Genomic DNA, 21867 nt, shown 5'->3' on the forward strand with positions numbered 1-21867 from the left:
AGGTTTGCCATTTGGGAATGACAGCAAAGAGATCAGGCTGGTGGGTGGGGAGAGAGTGGGCAAGTAATGAGTGGTAATAATGCTGTAGTTGGTAGTGGGGATGAGAGAGATGGGCAGGAGCCGGCAATGGGCCAGAGTTTTGGTGCGCCTCCAGGAGGGGTCCGTCCTGTATTCCTGGTGAAATGGAGAGGACCCAAATGCAGATAATGTTCCCTGGTTGTCACTGCATTTTTCATGCAATATCTGCAGATATTTGTGTTTAATTATTTACTTCAGTGGGTAATGCCACCTGCAGCAAACAATCTATGACATTCTACCAAACCCACTAAAAGATTTTATTTACATTCTAGGTGCACCATGTTGGAAGCTCGAATGGAAAAACAGGGAACCCCTTTAGAATCCATCTACAGCTCTGGGACACAGCTGGACAGGAAAGGTAATGGTTCAGAACTGTTTTCACCATTACTCTTATATTTGTTACAATGATTTAATTTTCCCACACCGTAGATCTTCCTGATGCCATCAGACCTATTGACATATGATGGCTGGTTATGTTATCCAGAGAAAGTCACAAAGAGCTGGAGTAATGCATCGGGTCAAACAGCATCTCTGGAGAACATGGATAGGTGACGTATGGAGGTTGGGTCCCAGTTGCTTATCCATGTTCTCCAGAGATTCTGCCTGGCCTGCTGAGTTATTCCAGCACTTTGTGTCTTTTTTTCTAAGCCAGAATCTGCAGCTCCTTGTGTCTCCATGTTATCTAGAGACGTGAAATGTTGATCCAGTGAAATGAGGTCAAATTTGACTGTGGCAGCTGAGGGATCTAAACTTAAATAATTAAATTAATTAAAAATTATAACCCGGTGAGTATGAAGCCAATGGATTATCTAATTATTCAATGCCTTCAGCAGAAGAAGTCAGCCAATCTTAACTGGTGTGGCTTGTACATCTGGCTGCCTTTTAACTGCCTGCCTTGAAAGTCATACAACTCAAGGGGCAACACGGAGATAGAAACATTGCTGGCCTTTCTGATGATTTCCATATCTTGTGAATGAAAAGGCAAAGTCAAATATTTGTCTGAGAACAAATAGACCCATTTTCTTTAGCCATAATGGAGATGCTAAACTGCCAAAGACTTCCTGATGGGATCTTTGGTTTCGGTTTCCACCAGAATTGTCTGATCTCAAAGTGAATTTAACACCTTAATGGCAGAACTTGTATAATCTTACAAATCCAGATCTTAAAATCAGTAGCATCTAAGAAAGTATAGGGTAGAGATATTTGTATCAGTGTCTTAATGTCACGTGTACCGAGATACAGTAAAGAGCTTTGTTTTGTGCCCAGTCCAGACAAATCATACTGTACAGAAGCACAATCAAACCATTCATGAGTAAAACAGGTAGTGCAAAGAGAAAGAAAACAGTGCAGAATATCATGTGACAGCTGTACAGGGAAAGTACAGATTTTATCGTAAATAATCCTTGGCATATGAGAGGTCTGTTCAAGAGTCTGATAACAGCAGGGAGAAGTTGCCCTTACACCTGGTGGAATGTGATGTCAAGCTTTAGTATCTTCCGCCTGATGGGAGAGGGAGAATAGAGAATGACTGGGGTATGAGTTGTTCATGAGTATGTTAGCTGCTTTCTTGAGGCAGCATGAAGTGTAGATGAGTGATACTTGATCATGTTGGTTGTTTTCTTGAGGCAGCATGAAATGGAGATCGAGGTAATGATGGGGATATGGGGAAGGGGAAGGAAGGTTTGTGTGATGGACCAGGCAGCATCCACAACTTGCTGCAATTTCTTGTAATCTTGGGCTGAGCAATTGTGAAACTAAACTCCAATGCATGCTGATAGGATGCTTTCTTTGGTGCATAAGAGTTGGTCTGGGCATCATGTTCAGCACAGAAATCGTGGGCCAAAGGCTTGTACCTGTGCTGTGCTGTTCTATGTTCTATGTTCAATGCTCTGAATCTGAATCTATGTTCAATGCTCTATCTATAGAAATTGGTGAGAAGCATTGGATTCATGTTGAATTTTCTTAGACGTCTGAGGATGTTACGACATTAGTGTACTTTTTTGGCAGTAGTGGATGTGCTTGGCCGGAGGACTTTGGGCAACGATTGAATGGCTGCATATCAGAGGTCCAAGGGAGAATCGCAGAGAAGAGCAAGGTTTTATCTTAAAGGGCACATGACCGATATAAATTCCCAGCATAACCCCAAATCAGATCTAATGTTTGTAGTATAACCCAGTTTTATATACATGAACACGCAGCCTGGCCTAGTTCTGCTTGCATGGCTGAACAGTCTGACCTACACAAATGAGGAAATGAACTTTGCAGAAGAGATGTCTAACACTATAAGCTCTTGTGTCAGAAGGAACTGCAGATGCTGTTTTACACTGAAGATAGACAATAAATGCTGGGGTAACTCAGTGAGACAGGTAGCATCTCTGGGGAGAAGGAATGCGTGATGTTTCGGGTCGAGACCCTCCTTCAGACTGTCGGGGAGTCTAGAGATATAGAAGATCAAAGCAGATGGTGATGAAAAATGTAGAATGGTTCATTGTTAATTGAGAGGAAGGTGGCATGTAACCACTGGATGGCGCCGTCAGCAGTGGCAGCCTCGCCAACAGTCTGTCTGTCTTTTCGTCTTTTTTGTTATTTTTAGTGTGTTTTAAAAGTATGTGTTAATGTTCTCTGGTTTTGTTCTATGTGGGAGATGGGGGAGGGGGTCACATGTTTTCCAGAGGAAACTTTTTTCAATCTCTTACCTTCCCGGAGATGTGATTATTTTTCTGGATCGTATCTCCGGTCACTCTGCGGCCTAACATCATGGAGCTGGCGGCCTTGCTCGAGACTGACTTTGAGCCCCAACGCAGGGCCATGGACTTACCATCGGAGCCTGGGATCAACGCTCCAACCGCGGCCTGCCGATTTCAGCATCGAAGAGCTCGCAGTCTTGGGTAGAGACTGGTTATTGGAAGCTCCATAGCAGAAGGTTTGACCAGCTCCGACCTGGGGTCAGTCGCCCAGCGCGGGGGAGCTGAGATACCCCCGATGCGGGAGCTTGATCACCCTGACGCGGAGGACTCGACCGCCAGCTGCAGCAGCTAAGATCGTCCCGTCAACGGAAGGCTCGAGGCCCCCGACTGCGGGAGGACAAAGTAGGGAAGAGATTGAACTTTTTATCGCCTTCCTTCACAGTGAGGAAAATGTGGAGGAGTCACTGTGGTGGATGTTTATGTTAAAATGTATTTTGTGTGTTCTGTTGCTTTTTATTGGTATGACTGTATGGCAAATCAAATTCCTCGTATGTTGCAAAACATACTTGACTAATAAAGTGTGATTATGATTATGATTATGATCAGTAAAATTTAATCAAGACAGTAGAAGCTGTTGGCTGGCACAGAGTATATCCAGCATCCCAGTGTACACAGGAATAACTTCAAGTTCAAAGATCTTGGATTTAAAAAAATTGCTTACGTCAGAAATCCGAAATGCAAACAGATAGTGATAGAAATATTCACCAGGCCAGCTAACAACTAGCAGTAGAGAGGGAAACAGTGTTAAAACATTTCAGGTTGATGGTTTTTAAGTTGCATGTAGAACATAGACCAGTTCAATGCAAAAACAGGTCCTTCACCCCACAATGTCTTGCTGAACATGATGCCAAGACCAACCTTGCACATAATCCATTTACCTCCATTTACATTCACGTGCCTATTTAAAAGTCTCCTAAATATCACTATAGTATCTGCCTCTACTAATACCCCACAACTCTTTCAAGACACCCTCCACACAGTGTAAAAAAAAAACCTTCTCTGCACATATCCTTTAAACATTGTCTCTCTCATAGCCATGTCCTCTAGTATTTGCTATTTCCATCCTGGGAAAAATATACGGTCTGCCTACCTTATCTATAACTCTCATATACATATACATATACTTCTCTCCAGTCTCCCTTGGTTGGCTTAGACTTCTGGAGAGAGGAAAATGGGTTCACAGACATAGGAAAAGGGTTTAGACTGGGTGAAACATTTGCAGAATCTCCACCTAATTATGTCTTTCTGTAACCTTCATTCTGTAATCAATACCTAGTTTTACTGTTTACGTGTAATTTTGTCAGCTGAGAATGTAAAAGCTACACCAAAGTCTCGCTCAGCAGATCAGCTTTGACCCGGTCTCCTGGTACGCTCCAGTTTGAATAAATCACCTGTTACTTCAAACACCAACTCAGTATGGCCTTTCCATTTGCTCCTGCACCGTTATCCATCAAGTCTTCTCCGCCAATCAATCATGGCTGATCTATCTCTCCCTCCTAACCCCATTCTCCTGCCTTCTTCCCATAACCTCTAGCACCTGTACTTATCAAGAATCTCTAAATTCTTTCCCCTGCACGGGAGACCCAACCTTTTCTTTGTCGGGTCTCCGTTGTCGTTGGGCTGCTACGTGGAGCGGCCTCCAGCAGGAACGACCTGGGGCTTCAGTCGCGGAGCTGCGGACGACTCACCTTCACGGAGCTGGCCGAGTCGGGAGCGGGTGGAGCTGTGGTGGAGCGCTGCTGTGGCCCGACCCCCGGAGTTTCGGAAGCTCCTACCGCAGGTCTGTGGACGGAAATACCGGGAGCCCGCGGGTCCATGGTTGGAGACCGCTTTTCGGGGCTTCCGCAACAGCGACTTCTCCCGCCCGAGTTGCGGGGTTGAAGATTACCTGGAGCGGGGCCTTACATCCCTGCCCCGCGCGGCTTGGAATTGCCGCGGGACTTTGTGAGCGCCCGCCGAGGGCTCCAACACCAAGAGCCCGCCGGGGCTCCAACACCAAGACCCGGTGCTTGGCCTTGCATCACCTGGCGTGGCTTTAATGGCTGCGGGACATTTAACATCGCCCGCTGGGGGCTTTGACTCTGTCTTTGACTCTGACATGGGGGGGAGAGGGGAGTGCAGGGGAGAGATATGTTTTTTTTTGCCTTCCTTCACAGCGAGGAGAAGATGCGCTGTGAAGGATGTTTGTGTAAATTGTGTTGTGTCTTGGGTCTTTTTCGTTTTGTATGTATGACTGCAGAAACAACATTTCGTTTGGACCTCAACGGGGTCCAAACGACAAATAAATTGTATTGTATTGTATTGTATTGTATTGTAATCTATCTTTCTCTGCCTTAAAAATATCCACTGACTTGGCCTCCACAGCCTTCTGTGGCAAATAATTCCACAGATTCACCACCCTCTGACTAAATTCATTTTTCCTCAACTCCTTCCGAAAATAACTTCCTTTAATTCTGAGGCTATGACCTCTAGTTCTAGACTCTCCCACTGGTGGAAACATCCTCTCCACATCCACTCTATCCAAGCCTTTCACAATTATGTATGTTTCAATGAGGTCCCCCCTCAGTCTACTAAACTCCAACGAGTATAGGCCCAGTGCCGACACTCATTGTTGTAAACGTCCTCTGGACCCTCTCCGGAGCCAGCACATCCTTCCTCAGATATGGTGCCCAAAATTTCTCACAATATTCCAACTGCGGCCTTACCAGCGCCTTATAGAGCCTCAACTGTAACTGGAAGAGGGAAATGGTACTTAAAATATTATATTGTATAAATTTAAATGTTTACCTTGAAAAATAGGACCTATCGCATGATACATTGCCCCATGACAAATTACAGCAATGGATCAAAGAGACTGATTATCTGACTTAGGTATGTGTTTTTAAAATGGTTTCAATGAACTGCGTTTATTTTGCTCCTGTAGATTTCGAAGCCTCACCACAGCCTTCTTCAGAGACGCCATGGGATTTTTATTGGTCTTTGATCTAACGAGTCAGCAGAGTTTCCTCAATGTGAGAAACTGGATAAGTAAGTTACGGTGATAATTTAGTTCCATTTGAAGGGTGGAGCTTATCGAAACTCAAATTTCCTGTTTCTCCACATTGAGAATGCAAAGGTGCGGAGAAACTATCATTTTGTGTCAGTGCATCGGGGTATTGTTAGTTGTAATCACCTTGTGTTTGGGAGCCTCATAGGTTTATTTATTTGAGTATCATCAGATAATTTGTTTGCACATATTGGAGTAGAATTAGCCAGAGCACTAAACATTTTGCCTGTCACCCCCAAGGAAACTGATATTGAAACAGGGATAAATACTCATCAAAATTTACTTAAGCAAAGGACAGTAATTTAGTTTAGTTTAGTGATATAGAACGGAAACATTCAATAAAGAGATAAAGAGATTCATTCATCCATTCATTCATTCATTCAACATGCCCTGTGGCCCATCAAGCCCACATTGGCTATCGATCATGCAATCACACAAGCTCCATGTTATCCCACTACCACATCTGAACATTTACAACTATTGACTTGCTGGGACATGCATGCCTAGTTTAGGACTATTTGTAACTGTAGGGTTGATTGGACTTTGGAGATACAGCATGGAAAAAGGGCCCTCAGGCCCACTGAGTCCGTGCCGACCACAGCTCACCCCGTACACTAGCACTATCCTACACACTAAAGGCAATTTACAAGGCCAATTAACCTACAAACCTATACACCTTTGTGGTGGAGGGGGAAACCGGAGCACCTGCAGGAAACCCACTAGGTCACAGAGAGAACGTGCAATCTCCATGTAGACAGCACCCGAAGTCATGATTGAACCCAGGTCTCTGGTGCTGTGAGACAGCAGCTCTACCCGCTGTGCCACTGTGCTGCCCAATGAAGAAAATAATGAGTAATAAACCTGGAGTTAAGGTGAGTAAGTGAGAACACTGCGGATTACCTAACCATAAGTTTTCACAGAGTGGAAAATGCTTGGATACCACTCCACTATTTATATGGAGAGCAAACCAACAAATTATGAAGTAGATATAGGTTTATAAAGCGTATGTGTTCCCTGAAAATCATCTATTATTTTTTTTTGAAGTGATGACTATAAAAATAGGGGAACAACTTTGCATATTTTGCCCAAGTGTGCTTCCATACATGGCAGGACATGTTTAGAGGGATATGGACCAAATACGGACAGCCCAAACATAGACAGGTGGACTAGTGTAGCTGGGACATCGTGGCCGGTGTGAGCAAGTTGGGCCGAAGGGCCTGATTCTATGACATGTACTTCATTGAAAGCTTCCTTCTTAAGAAACTTTTAGTTAAAGTAGATATTGATGAAATTGAAGCAAATTATGACCTGGATTACAAAACTGTAGGATGGCAGTTAATAGAGAATAAATTTAAGTTAGGATTCCAATGAATACGTTGTGTTAATTCTAATTAATAGGATGTGGAATTCTCTGCCTCAGAGGGCGGTGGAGGCGGGTTCTCTGGATGCTTTCAAGAGAGAGCTAGATAGGGTTCTTAAAAATAGCGGAGTCAGGGGATATGGGAGAAGGCAGGAATGGGGTACTGATTGGGGATGATCAGCCATGAACACATTGAATGGTGGTGCTAGCTCGAAGGGCCAAATGGTCTGCTCCTGCACCTATTTTCTATTGTCTATTGCATCTTATGTTTTCATGCAGGAACAATTTGCCATATTAATAAATGACAAAAATAAACCAGTCTAACAACTTAAGCAAATTGCTATAACGAGACAAACAAATTTAAGAATAGAGATATGTGAGAACATTAATTTTGGTGTATAAAGGTTAGTACACTGTCTTTCTTAAATGATAAAAAGCTAGAACCAATGGAGTTCCAAGGAGACTTGGTGGATTGTCAAGGACCAGTGTAAAACAAAATCATAAATGGTAATGGATAGCAAAGTTTAGATCCAAAGGATTAAAATATCAGAGAGCAGAAGTTATTTTACAGCGAACTAACGCTCTGGTTAAGAGCAAAGCTGGAATACAGTGAAGAGTTCTGTGCATGATCTTCCTTTAGAAAGATATTTTGGTTTGGTATGAGTATAAAATGAACTGAGAATAGTACATATGAGAATAATACATGAGAGGAATGATGACACAAAGGGGAATAATCTCCCCTGCAGTATAGGGTAATTTGATAGACGATTCCAAACTATTAATGGGACTTAGATAACATGGGAGCCGGGGAGAGTTAGCCGACTGGATAGATAATCGACTTCATGGAAGGAAGCAGAGCGTGGAAGGTTGTTTTTCAGACTGGAGGCCTGTGACTAGTGGTGTGCCTCGGGGATCGATGCTTGGCCCAATACTGTTTGTGGGTAATATCAACGATTTGGGTGGGAATGTGCAAGGCGTGATTAGTATGTTTGCAGATGACACTGAAATGGGAGGTGTCGTAGATGGTGAAGATGGTTATCAAAAATGTACAGCAAGGATCTTTATTAGCTGGGCAAGTGAGCTGAGGAATATTTATTGAAGTTAAATGCAGATAAAGACAAAGGATATTTATTGTCACATACACCAACTGGTGCAGTGAAATTTGAGTTGCCATTGCAGTACTCAAATAAAATAAACACAACATTATAGAATTTATCATTAAACATAAAAAAACATCCCCCCACAGCGGGATCAACGTTTCCCACTGTGAGGGAAGGCAGCAAAGTTCAGTCCACTTCCTCCATGTTCACCCGTGGTCGGGGCCTATTGAGGCCTCTGCAGTCGCTGCTACGGCGGCCCGATGTTTCAGGCCCTCTCGTCGGAATGATGGAACTCTGGGTTGGAAGAACGCTCTCAGCAGCTTGGAGTTCCGAAACAGCTGCTTCCTACTGGAGACAAGGGCTCCCAAAGTCCACAGGCCACACTGGTCGGAGCTCCAACACTGACGATCTCGGCGAAAGATCGCAGGCTCCACGGTGTTTAAAGTCAGCGCTGCCCGCAGCTGGATGTTCCACAGACCACAGCTCCACGATGTTGAAGTCGTCAGTCCCAGCTCTCCGGAGCTCCAACATGGCAACACGGGTAAGGCATCGCCCGCTCCGCGATGGTACCTCAGTGCTGCGCTGCCGCTGAAGCTGCAGCTCGAAGCTCTGGCCGGTCTCCGGCTGGAAAGGCCGTGCAAATCCAAGTGGTAGGCCATGAGGAGAGGGAGAAGATGCGGCTCAGAGGAAGGACGCATCTTCGCCCACGTAGGGACTGGAAAAATGGTTTCATCCTTCTCCCCCCCCATCACCCACATAAAAAGACTAAAATGCCTCCAGGACAAAACTTTTTAAACAAACTAAAACATTTAAAAAGGGTGCCCAAGCCTTCACAGTAAATGGTAGGGCGTTGGGCAGTTCTATTAGAGCAGAGGGATCCAGGAGAGCAGGTACATCTTTCCCTGAGGGTAGATAGGATAGTCAAGAAAGCATTTGGTAAATTGGCGTTCATCTCTCATTGAATTGTGTATAAACGTTTGGACGTTATGATGCAGTTGTGCAAGACATGGTGAGGCCATATTTGGAGTTTTGGTCCCTCTGCTATAGGAAAGATGCCATTAAGCTGGAAAGAGTGCAGAGAAGATCTACGAGGAACTGACAAAGGGAATTTTAGCAAGAGTCCATCAGTGCAGTTAAAGTGCTTTCTCACGGGGCGACTTGACGCAAGATGTAACCCGAGTGAAGTGGTCGTGGTCTAGCACGATCTCACACGATATAACGGGGGGTAGATAAAGAGTTCCCACGGTACTCGGCATTTCTGTTATTTGTGCGAGTGACTTGTCCGTCTCCCGAGCTTTCGCGTTAAATCTTGAATTAACATTTTGAACTGTGAAGTGTCACGTGGCACAAATGATGTCACTTTTTTTTCACACACTATAAATATCCTCCCTTGGTTGAATTGGCTGATTTGGAGACATGCCTGTACTAATGCCTTTGTCTATATTTGATGACAGTAACAAGTACCACAGATCCCCACCTTTATAAATTTCTATCTGGCAGTGTTTTCTGTCTCAGGAATTTCAGCCCTTTGTCTATATTTGATGACAGTAACTACAGACAAAGGGCTGAAATTCCTGAGACAGAAAACACTGCCAGATAGAAATTTATAAAGGTGGGGATCTGTGGCACTTGTAAAGAGTCAGCACAGAATCCTTGATAATCAAAAGCTGTCTGAATCAGCAAGTTAGACACAAAATGCTGGAGTAACTCAGCGGGCCAAGCAGCATCTCTGGAGAAAAGGAATAGATTCCATTTTTGGTCGGGACCCTTCTTCGGGATGATTGTAGGGGGGAACTGGAAGCAAGAAAAGACCGGGACAAATCAGGGCCAACAACAGATGACCTCAGCAGGGTATTTTGAAGAGGGGTCCCGACCCGAAATGTCGCCTAACCCTTTCCTCCAGAGATGCTGCCTGACCCACTGAGTCACTCCAGCACTTTATGTCTATAGTTGGTTCCCTGATAGGCCAATTGTTGGCTAGGGATAGTGTGATCCCAAGAGGGAACCAGCGTTGCAAACCTTGGCCTGGTTAAACGACATTTACTGCATGGGGGAGGGGGGGGGGGGGGGGGGGGGCAGGAGGGTGTGGGCGGGGGGGAGAGAGAGAGTGTGTAAGTTACCTAACATTAAATAATTCAATGTTCATAGTGAACACAGACACAAAATGTTGGAGTAACTCAATGGGTCAGGCAACATATCTGGAGAAAATGAACAGGTGGCGTTTGTGTCTATCTTCGGTAAAAACCAGCATCCGCAGTTCCTTCCTGCACAATGGATCTCAGTGTCAGTCTCTGACTCCCGTTGGCAGGCCATTCAGCCCACAGCCCGCCCAGCGATGACTAACCCATGTCACAGGGGGATGGTGTGAAGGCGGAGTTAGACAGAGCTTGATTAATGTTACGGTTGGGGAATGGGCCATAATATGGCCAGGGAAACGCTGTTATTCATGACGCCCCCTCCGCCCTTTCCCAGCTGTTCTCAATCACACCCCTGGCCACACAAAAAATTATACTTTAAGAAGGAATACACGGAACATTTAAACTTAAAACGCTTCTAACAGAGTGAGCCATGTGAGCACTTTGATCATTCTCCCTGTATTTGCATTTGACAAAATAGTCGGAAAAAAATGTTTAAAAGTGTTCATACCTTTTGCTACGCCTAATTGGCCCTTACCTCTGCGAAAATAGTCCGATATTCGTAGGTAAAATGTCACCAACAATAATTGATTCTATTATTAATTGACTAATAATTGACTCTATTAGCGGAAAGATGCAATTCTGATCTAATATTATCGATGCCTCTGTCTTTGGAAGCAACACCAGCAATTTATTAAATCTGACTACATACGGCACAGTGGTAGAGTTGCTGCCTCACAGCCCCAGAGACCGGGGTTCGATCCTGACCATGGGGGAGAGAGAGAGAGTGTAAGTTACCTAAGTTATCTAAGTCAGATCTGGGAAGAAAAACATAAAAAGCTGGAGTAAGTCAGCGTGTCAGGCAGCATCTCTGGAGAAAAAGAATAGGTGGCGATTCGAATCGGAACCCTTCCTCAGACATCCTAATCGGAATTGAGTCTGAAGATGTGTCTCGTCCCGAAACATCACCTATTTCTCTCCAGAGATGCTGCTTGACTCGCTGAGTTACTCCAGCTTTTTGTGTCTGCCTTCGGTTTAAACCAGCATGTGCAGTTCACTCCTTATGAAAATAAATGGCATATCTATATCTTACACGGGTCTCTGGAGAACATTGATTGGTAGCGTTCCGGACCCTGCTTCGGAAAGGCATCGATCGCTAGTCGGCGAGGACTCCGAGCTGTATCTCTCAAAGAAGTACATGTGAAACATTTCTCACGGACCATAAAAATGCGGGACCTTTCAGTAAAGTCCCTTTTAAAGATTATAGTTATTTTCTTAACATAACTCATGAATAAGTTGATGTCCATATGCGGATGCAAATCTTTATTTTTTAAATTCAATCCCACAGAAGACAATTTTTACTCACCTTCTGTCCCCTCTGTCCAGCTTCCGGGTTCACCGTTCGCAGGAGTTCCCACGGTACACGCAAGAGTCAGTACGGATATCGCACTGGCCACTATGTTCATATAATGTTGCAATGCTCAACCACAAGTGTACAAGTCACTCTTGGAGAAATTCAAGCTTGCTTGAATTTTCTCCCGAGTCACCAAGTTACACGATTACCTTCCGCTAGCGCCACGGTGGTCCACGAATGCCGTACTGTTATCGCACGAGGTTCCCACGATGTTCAACTCTGGTTAACTCTTGCGTCAAGTCGCCCCGTGAGAAAGGCCTATTAGGAGGAGATCCAAAGATGAGGAAGAATAACCAGTTGTGGTTGGAATAGAGTTGATGAGCTTAGTGGTTCGACAGAATTACCTTTTCTGATGTTTTTAACAAAATCCATATTCTACATACCTTAGATCAATTAATCTCATTGCCATTGTACAACATAAACCTAACTTTTATTATAATGAGTAGAAACAAACTGCAGATGTTGGTTTAAATCGAAGGTAGGCACAAAATGCCGGACTGGCAGCATCTGTGAAGAGAAGGAATGGGTGATGTTTCGGGTCGAGACCCTTCTTCAGTCTGAAGAAGGGTCTCGACCCGAAATGTCAGCAATTCCTTTTAATAAAATGAGAATGCTCTGGCTTTCTTTTGTTTGCTATCACCTGGTCATTGCGCATCGTAGCGGTATTCTTAAAAATTGGGTAGACTTTAATCAGTCAGAGGACGTCAATAAAAAAAGTTCAATGGGTAATCTCAATGATTGCTTACATATCAGCCAGCAACTATTGCTTCCTTATATATAGAGAAATGTTTCAAAGCAGCTGTGATAACCTTGTATTGAGGGAGAATGCTGGTATTATTTGTACTCTGGAAAAAGCTAGAGAAATAACTGACATAGTTTCTATTTAATTGTTGGAATGTGGGCAACCCTGTCAGGGCAGTGGTAATTGCCAACTTGTGGTCTCCTGAAGAACTTTGAGTCAACCGTGTAAAATTGCACAAGATTGAAAGCGGACCAGATATTAGGGACACCTGCCTCCCCTGAAGGAGAACCAGATGAGCTTCTGCAATATTTTAAAAATATTTCTCCATTCCTGGGTCCTTGTCAAGACTTGTCTGAGAACAGCCCAAGTTTGAGGAAGCCTGAGTGGACGGCTTGCAGAAGCGCCGCAAAACATTTTTTTAGAATAATCTAGAAACTGTGGAGAGAAGTGGCAAAGAAGACAAAGTGAAGGCCAGAACAAATCAGCCACTTCACAATGATGGGCAAGGGTGGATTTTGGGGCTGCGCGGCTTATTCCCGCTCCTAATGTCTTCTGATTATGTACTCTTATGTTCTTGCATTGTACAGAGTTATCCAACTAACTGTGCTCTTTGCAATGGTAAAAAATAAACTAATATACTGACACACAATCATAGCATCCCATACATCCTTTATCCATGTCACCCTGGGTGGGAGAACTGCTAAGAAGCATGAGCTGAGTTTAGTTTAGTTTAGAGATACAGTGAGGAAACAGGCCCTTCATCCACTGAGTCCGCACCGGCCAGCGATCCCCGCACACTAACGCTATCATACACACACTATGACAATTTACAATTATACCAAAGCCAAATAACCTACAAACCTCTACGTCTTTGGAGTGTGGGAGGAAACCGGAGCACTCGGAGAAAACCCACGCAGGTCATGGGGAGAATGTACAAACTCCATACAGTCAGCACCCATGGTCAGGATCGAACCTGGGTGTCTGGCGCTGCAAGGTAGCAACTCTGCCGCTGTGCCACTGTGCCGACCAAAATAGCAAAATGGTGTTGGTAGTATCTTCCATTGAAAAGACACACTGTGGACAAGGCACACTGGCAGTAGAGGAAATCATGTTAAAAGTGGTAGAGGAGGTGCTAATTAAGAAAACTTAAGGGCCTGTCCCACTTACGTGTCCTTGGCATGCAAATTACGTGACCTCGTGGTCGCGTTGAGCCGAGACGGTCGAGCAAAGGTCGGGCGCGATTTCATGTGTATGCACAGATGTCTGGAACGTGTGACGTAATTTAAAGATGGACACAAAACTGGAGTAACTCAGCAGGACAGGCAGCATCTCGGGAGAGAAGCAGTGGGTGATGTTTCAGGTCGAGACACTTCTTCAGTCTGAAAAGAAGGGTCTTGACCCGAAACGTCACCCATTGCTTCTCTCCAGAGATGCTGCCTGTCCCGCGGAGTTACTCCAGCTTTTTGTGTCTATTTGCCTGCTTCTGCTGCTGTTGAAGGTGAGACGTTGCATCACGCCAGGGTCTTGGGCCTGTCCCATTTTGGCCGTCAGTTCCGTGGCAGGCCGTTGGCGTGCAAAGATTTTGTTCACTGCAAGAATTTCGGAGCCCTTCAATGTCGCGCACAACTCCATACCCCTCCCCATTTCTAACTGGGACCGGCACCGCGCGGCCATATGGTGCCCGTACGCCTCAAGCGATCACAAGGTCGCGTAATTTGCGAGCCAAGGACGCGTAAGTGGGACAGGCCCTTTAGTCTTGGATGCCTTTTAAGTTCCTTAATTGGTAAACTGCTTTTAACTCTTGAACTTCCTGGTTTGAAGTATCTCAGACTCTACACTGCCACCTCCAGTTTATTTTGGGTATTTAATTTGTTTAAACTCTTTCTTTCATTCAGGCCAGCTTCAAGCAAATGCATATTGTGAGAATCCAGATGTAGTTTTAATTGGGAACAAAGCTGATTTATCAGATCAGAGGGAAGTGGAGGAGAAGCAAGCAAAAGAGCTCGCAGATAAATATGGGTGAGTGAAATTCATCCTTTATTTACTCTTCATGGGAAATTGGTCTTTATTCATCCAGCATCACCCCTTCCCCATCAAATGAAACTCAAATATGTAAGTGTATATCCTGACCAGTTTGAAGAGGTTCTGAAAGTTGGTTGGTTAAAATGGGTGTGATTTTTAACATCCCGAGGGAACCAGAGGGCATAGGTTTAAGATGAAGGGGGAAACTCGGAGCAGTCTTGTATTCATCTAATGCATTTCGTTGTCTCTGTACTGTACACTGACAATGACAATTAAAATTGAATCTGAATCTGAATCTGAAAGACTTTACAGGAATCTGTGGGGCCACTTATCCACGCAAAGGGTAGTGGGTGTATGGAACGAGATGCCGGAGGAGGTAGCTGTGCCAGGGACTATTGCAATGTTTAAGAAGCAATTAGACAGGTACATGTATAGCACAAGTTTGGAGGGATATGGGCCAAATCCAGGCATGTGGGACTAGTGTAGATGGGACATGTTGGTCGGTGTATGCAAGTTAGGTCGACGGGCCTGTTTCTACACTGTATCACTCTATGACTTTATCTGGCACTATTAGACACTTGCCATCTATTCATCAGTAAATTGTACACAGTTTTATCACTGGTGCTGCCTTCTTCAGTTTAGTTTAGTTTAGAGACACAGTTTGTAAACAGGCCCTTCGAGTCTGTGCCGACCAGCGATCTACGCAGATTAACACTATTCTACACACACTAGGGTCAATTTTTACATTTACCAAGCCAATTTAGCTACATACCTGTACATCTTTGGAGTGCGGGACAAAATCGAAGATCTCGGAGAAAACCCACACAGGTCATGGGGAGAGAACATACAAACTCCGTACAGACACCACCCGTAGTAGGGATCGTACCCGAGTCCCTGGCGCTGCAAGCACTGTAAGGCTGCAACTCTACTGGTGCGCCACCGTGCCACCCTTCTTTGTTGTAGGCAGGAAGCATCATAAGGTAACCTGGGATGTACTGTAATCCCAGATAGTGGTTTCTGCTCCATCTCTATCACATGATGGTCTTAGCTTGGGAAGAAAGAGAATGGGAAAGGATTATACAGCTAACGAACCTAACTAGGAAATGGTGGAATTATTCTGGTGCTCCTGAAAGCATAAAGAAAGTTGAACAATCCCTAACGTTGTGTCCTGGCCAGAGACACGATAAAAGGAAATGTGGCTTCAAAATTAGAAATGGTGCATAGAATTTTAAAGATGATGTTGCAAGGACTTGAGGGCCTGATCTGAAGGGAAAGGTTGGGCAGGCTAGGACTTTATTCCTTGGAACGTAAGAGGTTATGGGGTGATCTTGTAGCGGTGTATAAAATCATGAGGGGAATAGATAGGTTGAATGTATTTATAGTCTTTTACCCAGAGTACAGGAATCAAAAACCAGAGGACATAGGTTGAAGAAGAGAGAGGAAAGATTGAATAGAAACCTGTGGGGTAACTCAGCTGCTAGAGGAGGTAGTTGAGGCAGGTCCTGTAACACAGTTTAAAAGACATTAGGACAGATACATATACAGGAAAGGTTTAGACGGATATTGGATAAATGCAAGCAGGAGGGACTAGCTTAATTATTGAAACAAATAGATGAAGATGAAGAAACTGGGAAGCAGTAATGATGTCCTTACAGGAAGACAGGAGGCTTGACTATCTCCTGAGATGGAGACAGAGTGATCCAGAAAGGGATTAGGTTTAGGTTTATTGTTGTCATATGCACTGAGGAACAGTGAAAATGTTTGTGTTGTGTGCTGTCCAAACAGACTAGACAATACTATACATAAATAAAATCAAGTCAAATTCAAGTGCAATAGGTAGAGCAAAGGGAATAAACAGTGCGCAGAATATAATTCTCGGTGCTGTAGCTCTTGATAGACCAAGTTCAATGTCCGCAATGGGCTAGAGGTGAATTGGGCAGCGCCCCAGCTTATGGAAGGACCATTCAGAAGCACGATAAAAGTAGGGAAGAGGCTGGAAGTGTGCGCTTTCAAGCTTTTGTACATTTGCCAGATGAGAGCTGAGAGAAGAATGAATGACTGGGGTGGGACAAGTCTTTGATTCTGTTAGCTGGTTTTCTGAGGCAGGGTGGAGTGTAAAGGAGTCGATGGTCCACAACTCTCTGCAATTTCTTGCAGTCTTAGACAATAGACAACAGGTGCAGGAGTAGGCGATTCGGCCCTTCGAGCCAGCACTACCATTCACTGTGATCATGACTGATCATCCATTCCTGCCTTCTCACCATATCCCCTGACTCCGTTATCTGTAAGAGCTCTATCTAACTCTCTCTTGAAAGCATCCAGATAATTGGCCTCCACTACCTTCTGAGACAGAGTATTCCACAGATTCACAACTCTCTGTGTGAAAAAGTGTTTCCTCATCTCCGTTCTCAATGGCCTACCTCTTATTCTTAAACTGTGACCCCTGGTTCTGGACTCTCCCAGCATTGGAAACATGTTTCCTGTCTCCAGCATGTCCACATCCTTAATAATCTTATATGTTTCGATAAATGGCCTCCTACAGCTAAAACAATCTTTACAAAATATATGTTACCTGAAATGTCTCTTTGCCTAGCACTGAGATGAGAAAAAACGTTTTCACCCAGAGTTGAGAATTTGTGGAATTCTCGGCCACAGAAGGCAGTGGTCTCGTCTCCTTCAGCAGCACCTCGGTCTCCCTTCCTGAGCTCACACCCACTTCTCCTCACCTCACCTACGCTCACTTCCCCTCACCTACACACCTACACCTCGACTAAACCCCTCGCCTCGACGATACCTCACCATCAAACTTCTCCTCACACCTAAAACTCGCCTCGACTAAACCGTACCTCACTAAACCTCGCCCCTCAAATAAACCTCGCCCCTCAAATAAACCTCACACCTCACCTCCCACCTTAACCCCACCTCAACTTAACTGAACCTCTCACCTCACACCTCATCCGTGCCTCAACTAATCACCGCCTCTCTCCCGCTCCCGCTATTTATAGTCCCCCCCGGTCGTTGGCGGCACCTCATGTGAGCAGCACGACTCCAACCAGGGGGGCGGGGCTGAGCGTGGAGAGCGCCGCAGGTGCATTGCCCGAGGGATGCGGTGGGAGGGGAGGGGCACACGAGCACTAACGTTGACGTCGCGCCCGAGCCCCGCCCCTACGCCCTCGGCAGCCGCAGCCGCAGCCACTCCCCACGGGAGCGGGAGAGAGGCAGCGATTAGTCGAGGCGGGGATTATGTGTGAGGTGGGAGGTTTAGTCGAGGTGAGGTTTAGTGAGTTGAGGTTTAAGTGTGAGGTGAAGTTTAGTCGAGGTGAGGGGTTTAGTTATGGTGAAAAATCAGATGAATTTCTAAGAAAACCAAAAAATCGGAATTCCCATTTAAATCGGAAGAATATCTGAACTAAAGTCGCTTTTGGGCCCCCTCCAGGATTAGGGGCCCTGAAGCTTAAGCTTCATTAGTTTCATAGTAGATCCGCCCCTGTCCACACTGACTAGCGACCATCCCGTACACTAGCAGTATCCTACACACCAGGGACAATTTACAATTTTATGAAAGCCAATTAACCTACAAACCTGTGCGTCTTTGAAGTGTGGGCAGAAACCAGAGCAATCAGAGAAAACCCACACATTCACAGGGGGAACATACAAACTCTGTGCAGCCAGCACCCGTAGTCAGGATCAAACCCGGGGCTCTGGCGCTGTAAGGCAAGGTCTCTACCACTGCACCATTGTGCTGCCCCTTGAGGGAGTTGGAAAACAGTTTGGGCCTCCATTTAATAAAATAAGATAATGAATAAATCTCTGCGTTGTTATTTGTTTTTCCTGGTACACATGGATTCCTCACAAAACAAAATGTAAGCTCAGCTAATCTTCTCTTCATTCCGCAGAATTCCATACTTTGAAACTAGTGCTGCCACTGGAGACGGGATTGATAACTCTGTACTGGCGTTGCTGGACTTAATAATGAAACGCATGGAGGAGAGTGTTGACAAGAGTCAAATACCCGATTCAGTCAATGGAAATGCTGGCCAAAAACTTGATGTTGCCGATCCAAATGAGAAGAAGTGTGCCTGCTAGAGACCAGCGCCGTCCCACCTAAAGAAGTTTTGCATGCGTGAATGGTTCTACAGAAAGTTTATTTTCCTATCTCATCGGGGTTTTTTTACACTTATGCTGCCCATCTTCACTATAACTAGGAGAAATAGTTGTAGATACCACTGTTTAGGTATTGTAGAAGTTGTCTCCAAGGTATTTTAGTGGGAAGATTTCATCCGTGAATGTATACCTCAGCACACAAAATTATCCAACACAGTCATATATGAATGCCACTAAAAATGCTTCCTGCCAAAATGCTGATGTTGCCAAATAAATCATATGTTGATTCCTCTGATAGATCAAAGGTGATAAGAAGGCTGTCACGTTGCAAAATGTCACAGCAAACTCACCTGCAAAATAAATTACACTTCAATCAAAGGTCAGAGGATATATCCATGAATGCAATCTTAATTGAACAATGAGCTCTCCTTATGTAGATTTGTCTTGTTACTTTCAGGTATATCAGGTTCTTTTGAGGTGTAATCAATGTTTTTGTTCCCCAAATTTCCAACTAATAAAAAGCTTTGAGCTCCATCCAACCCTTCATAGAAACATAGAAAATAGGTGCAGGAGTAGGTCATTCGGCCCTTCGAGCCTGCACCGCCATTCAACATGATCATGGCTGATCATCCAACTCAGTATCCCGTACCTGCCTTCTCCCCATACCCCCTGATATCTTTAGCCACAAGAGCCACATCTAACTCCCTCTTTAATATAGCCAATGAACTGGCCTCAACTACCCTCTGTGGCAGAGAATTCCACAGATTCACCACTCTCTGTGTTGAGGAGGTTGGAACTTTGATTGGAGCCTGCTCTACATCTTTCTACTCCAGTGATCAGATGATACGTATTACAATGGTGATAAAAAATGACCATTCCACGTGGTATTAATTAGCGGTGAGACATCCAAACAAATAAAACTCCAACATTCAGTGATAGATGTTGCATTCTCAATTATACATCTGGCTGCTTGCCTGCATTGAGTATTGACCACTTTTTAGAAATTGAAAATCATGTGGCTCCTCATGCAATGTAATTTGGATCTTCTGAGTAATTCTTACATAACTGATGTTACCCATACGAAAAACAAGAAATTCTGGAAATGCTCAGTGAGTCAGGCAGTATCTATGAAGAGAAATAGGTTAATATTTCATTTTGAGGATTCATCATTAACTATTTATTTTCAATAGATCCTGCCTGACCTGCAGGGTTTTTTCAGTATTTTCAGCTTTTTCTATTTCAGATTTCTATCATCTGCTTTGTTTTCATTGATTGCCATTCATACAGGAGAGAGTAATTTAGGATTTCTGTCTTTTCAGTTAGTTTATTGGGTAAAACATAGAAACATAGAAAACAGGTGCAGGAGTAGGCCATTTGACCCTTTGAGCCAACAACCCCATTCGACATGATCATGACTGATCATCCAAAATGAGTGCCCCGTTCCTGTTTTCTTCCCATATCCCTTGATTCTGTTAGCCCTAAGAGCTATATCTAACTCTCTCTTGAAAACATCCAATGAATTGGCCTCCACTGCCTTCTGTGGCAGAGAATTCCGCAGATTCACAACTCTCTGGGTGAAAATCCATCACTGTTCTGGACAGTCAAAGCCACTTAGCTAGAAATATCAAACTTTGTAGAGACATCCACATTATCTGAAGCCACTTGTTTAATAAATTATATGAGCAATCCTGTATAACCCTAATAAATGCAGCCAAATAATGACAAATTTTCAATACCTCGCATGAGCCTATATAAATATTCTGAAGAATGGCCCTTTGAGTAATGATTTGCTTACATGGATATCAAACATGGATGTGAACAAGGAGAGTGTAATTTTGGCACAAAATGCCTAAGTAGCTCAGCGGGTAAGGCAGCATCTGTGAAGAAAAAGGAATAGGTGACATCACCTACTACTTTTCTCCAGAGATACTGCCTGAATGGCTGAGTTACTTCAGCATTTTGTGTCTACCTTTGGTTTAAACAAGCATCTGCAGTTCCTTCCTGCACACGAGAGTGTAATTTACTCAGTTACAAATCCCTTTTCAGCAGATCAGCAACAGAGTTTATCCTGATTCACCAGTATTGATTCCATCTTCCTACGCCTGAAATCCTGCTCCACCTTGTCTGCCTCGCCGTTAACTGAACTTTGTTCCCAAGACAAATGATGACCATGTAGTGGAAAAGCAATAACTGCAGATGCTGGAAATCTGAAATTGGAGATTCTTGGAATTGGAAACCTTGGAGATTCTCAGCAGGCTATGCAGTATTTCAGAAGATCGAGGATTCCGCAGATGGAGACAAAAATAGGAATTATCATTTTAAAATTTAGCTGATCAAGTAATCTTATCTGTGGATCCATTTGTCAATTTGGACATCAGTGGCTTGCTTTTACTTTCCTGTCACTTGTACCTAGGTGCAGTGAAATTCTTTGTTTTTGCATACAAAAATCATAAAGACGACTGGATTTCAGCATTTTCAGAAATTGTCTCAACTCCCTCAATTATTCTGATAACTCCCATGAACTTGACAAATGACCAGGATTAGTGAATGAAGCACTTAAGTAGGATAGGCACCAAGTGCACATGTGAAGAGACCCATTTTGTTAGTTCTGCTCCAAGTTTTTATTTTTTTGATAGAAAAACTCTCAATTTCAAATTCTGCGATCATTTTTATTTTCTGTCTTCCCTTTGAGATTTGGGTTTTGGAGTTGTGCGCATATCATGTTTACAATTGAGGTTTACATAGTCACACAATGAGATGAGAGTGTAAGGTGAGCTCAACTTTTATTCATGGCTGTTGGTTTTCAACTGACCAGCACGAATGAAAGAAAATATAACAATGTGACGGGGACACTTTATGTAATAAGGTACCGCTTTCCTTGGTAATGAATGTGTATTGCGGAAACTCATGTATGTATGGGACCTATTGCAAGCAGCAAGGTGGAGGAAGCTGAATGAATGTATCTTTATTGAACCAGCCTGGTAATCGAAGCATTTTGACCCAGGGACTCTATTTTTCCATACTCCCACCTGCCTGTACTGCTGGGCTCAATTTCCCTTTCAACGAGTTGTCTTTTTTCAATATTTTCCATATTCATTATTAAATGCAAATATTCAGAT

The 21867-nt window shown here is 44.0% G+C and overlaps 1 protein-coding gene across 2 annotated transcripts in view; it reads left to right on the forward strand.

Annotated features, from left to right (window-relative positions):
• The window catches only part of rab27b (RAB27B, member RAS oncogene family), a 65786-nt gene extending 44823 nt beyond the window's left edge, over positions 1–20963 (forward strand). For both annotated transcript variants that reach the window (XM_055661961.1, XM_055662011.1), the window contains exons 3-6: positions 351–436; positions 5749–5852; positions 14518–14641; positions 18541–20963. In XM_055661961.1, the coding sequence (XP_055517936.1) occupies positions 351–436; positions 5749–5852; positions 14518–14641; positions 18541–18730 (504 nt within the window). In that variant the 3' untranslated portion in view covers positions 18731–20963. The remainder of the gene's footprint in view (positions 1–350; positions 437–5748; positions 5853–14517; positions 14642–18540) is intronic.
• Positions 20964–21867: the final 904 nt, after the last annotated feature.

Source organism: Leucoraja erinacea, chromosome 1 (genome assembly GCF_028641065.1).
Source record: "Leucoraja erinacea ecotype New England chromosome 1, Leri_hhj_1, whole genome shotgun sequence".
Classification (NCBI taxonomy): domain Eukaryota; kingdom Metazoa; phylum Chordata; class Chondrichthyes; order Rajiformes; family Rajidae; genus Leucoraja; species Leucoraja erinaceus.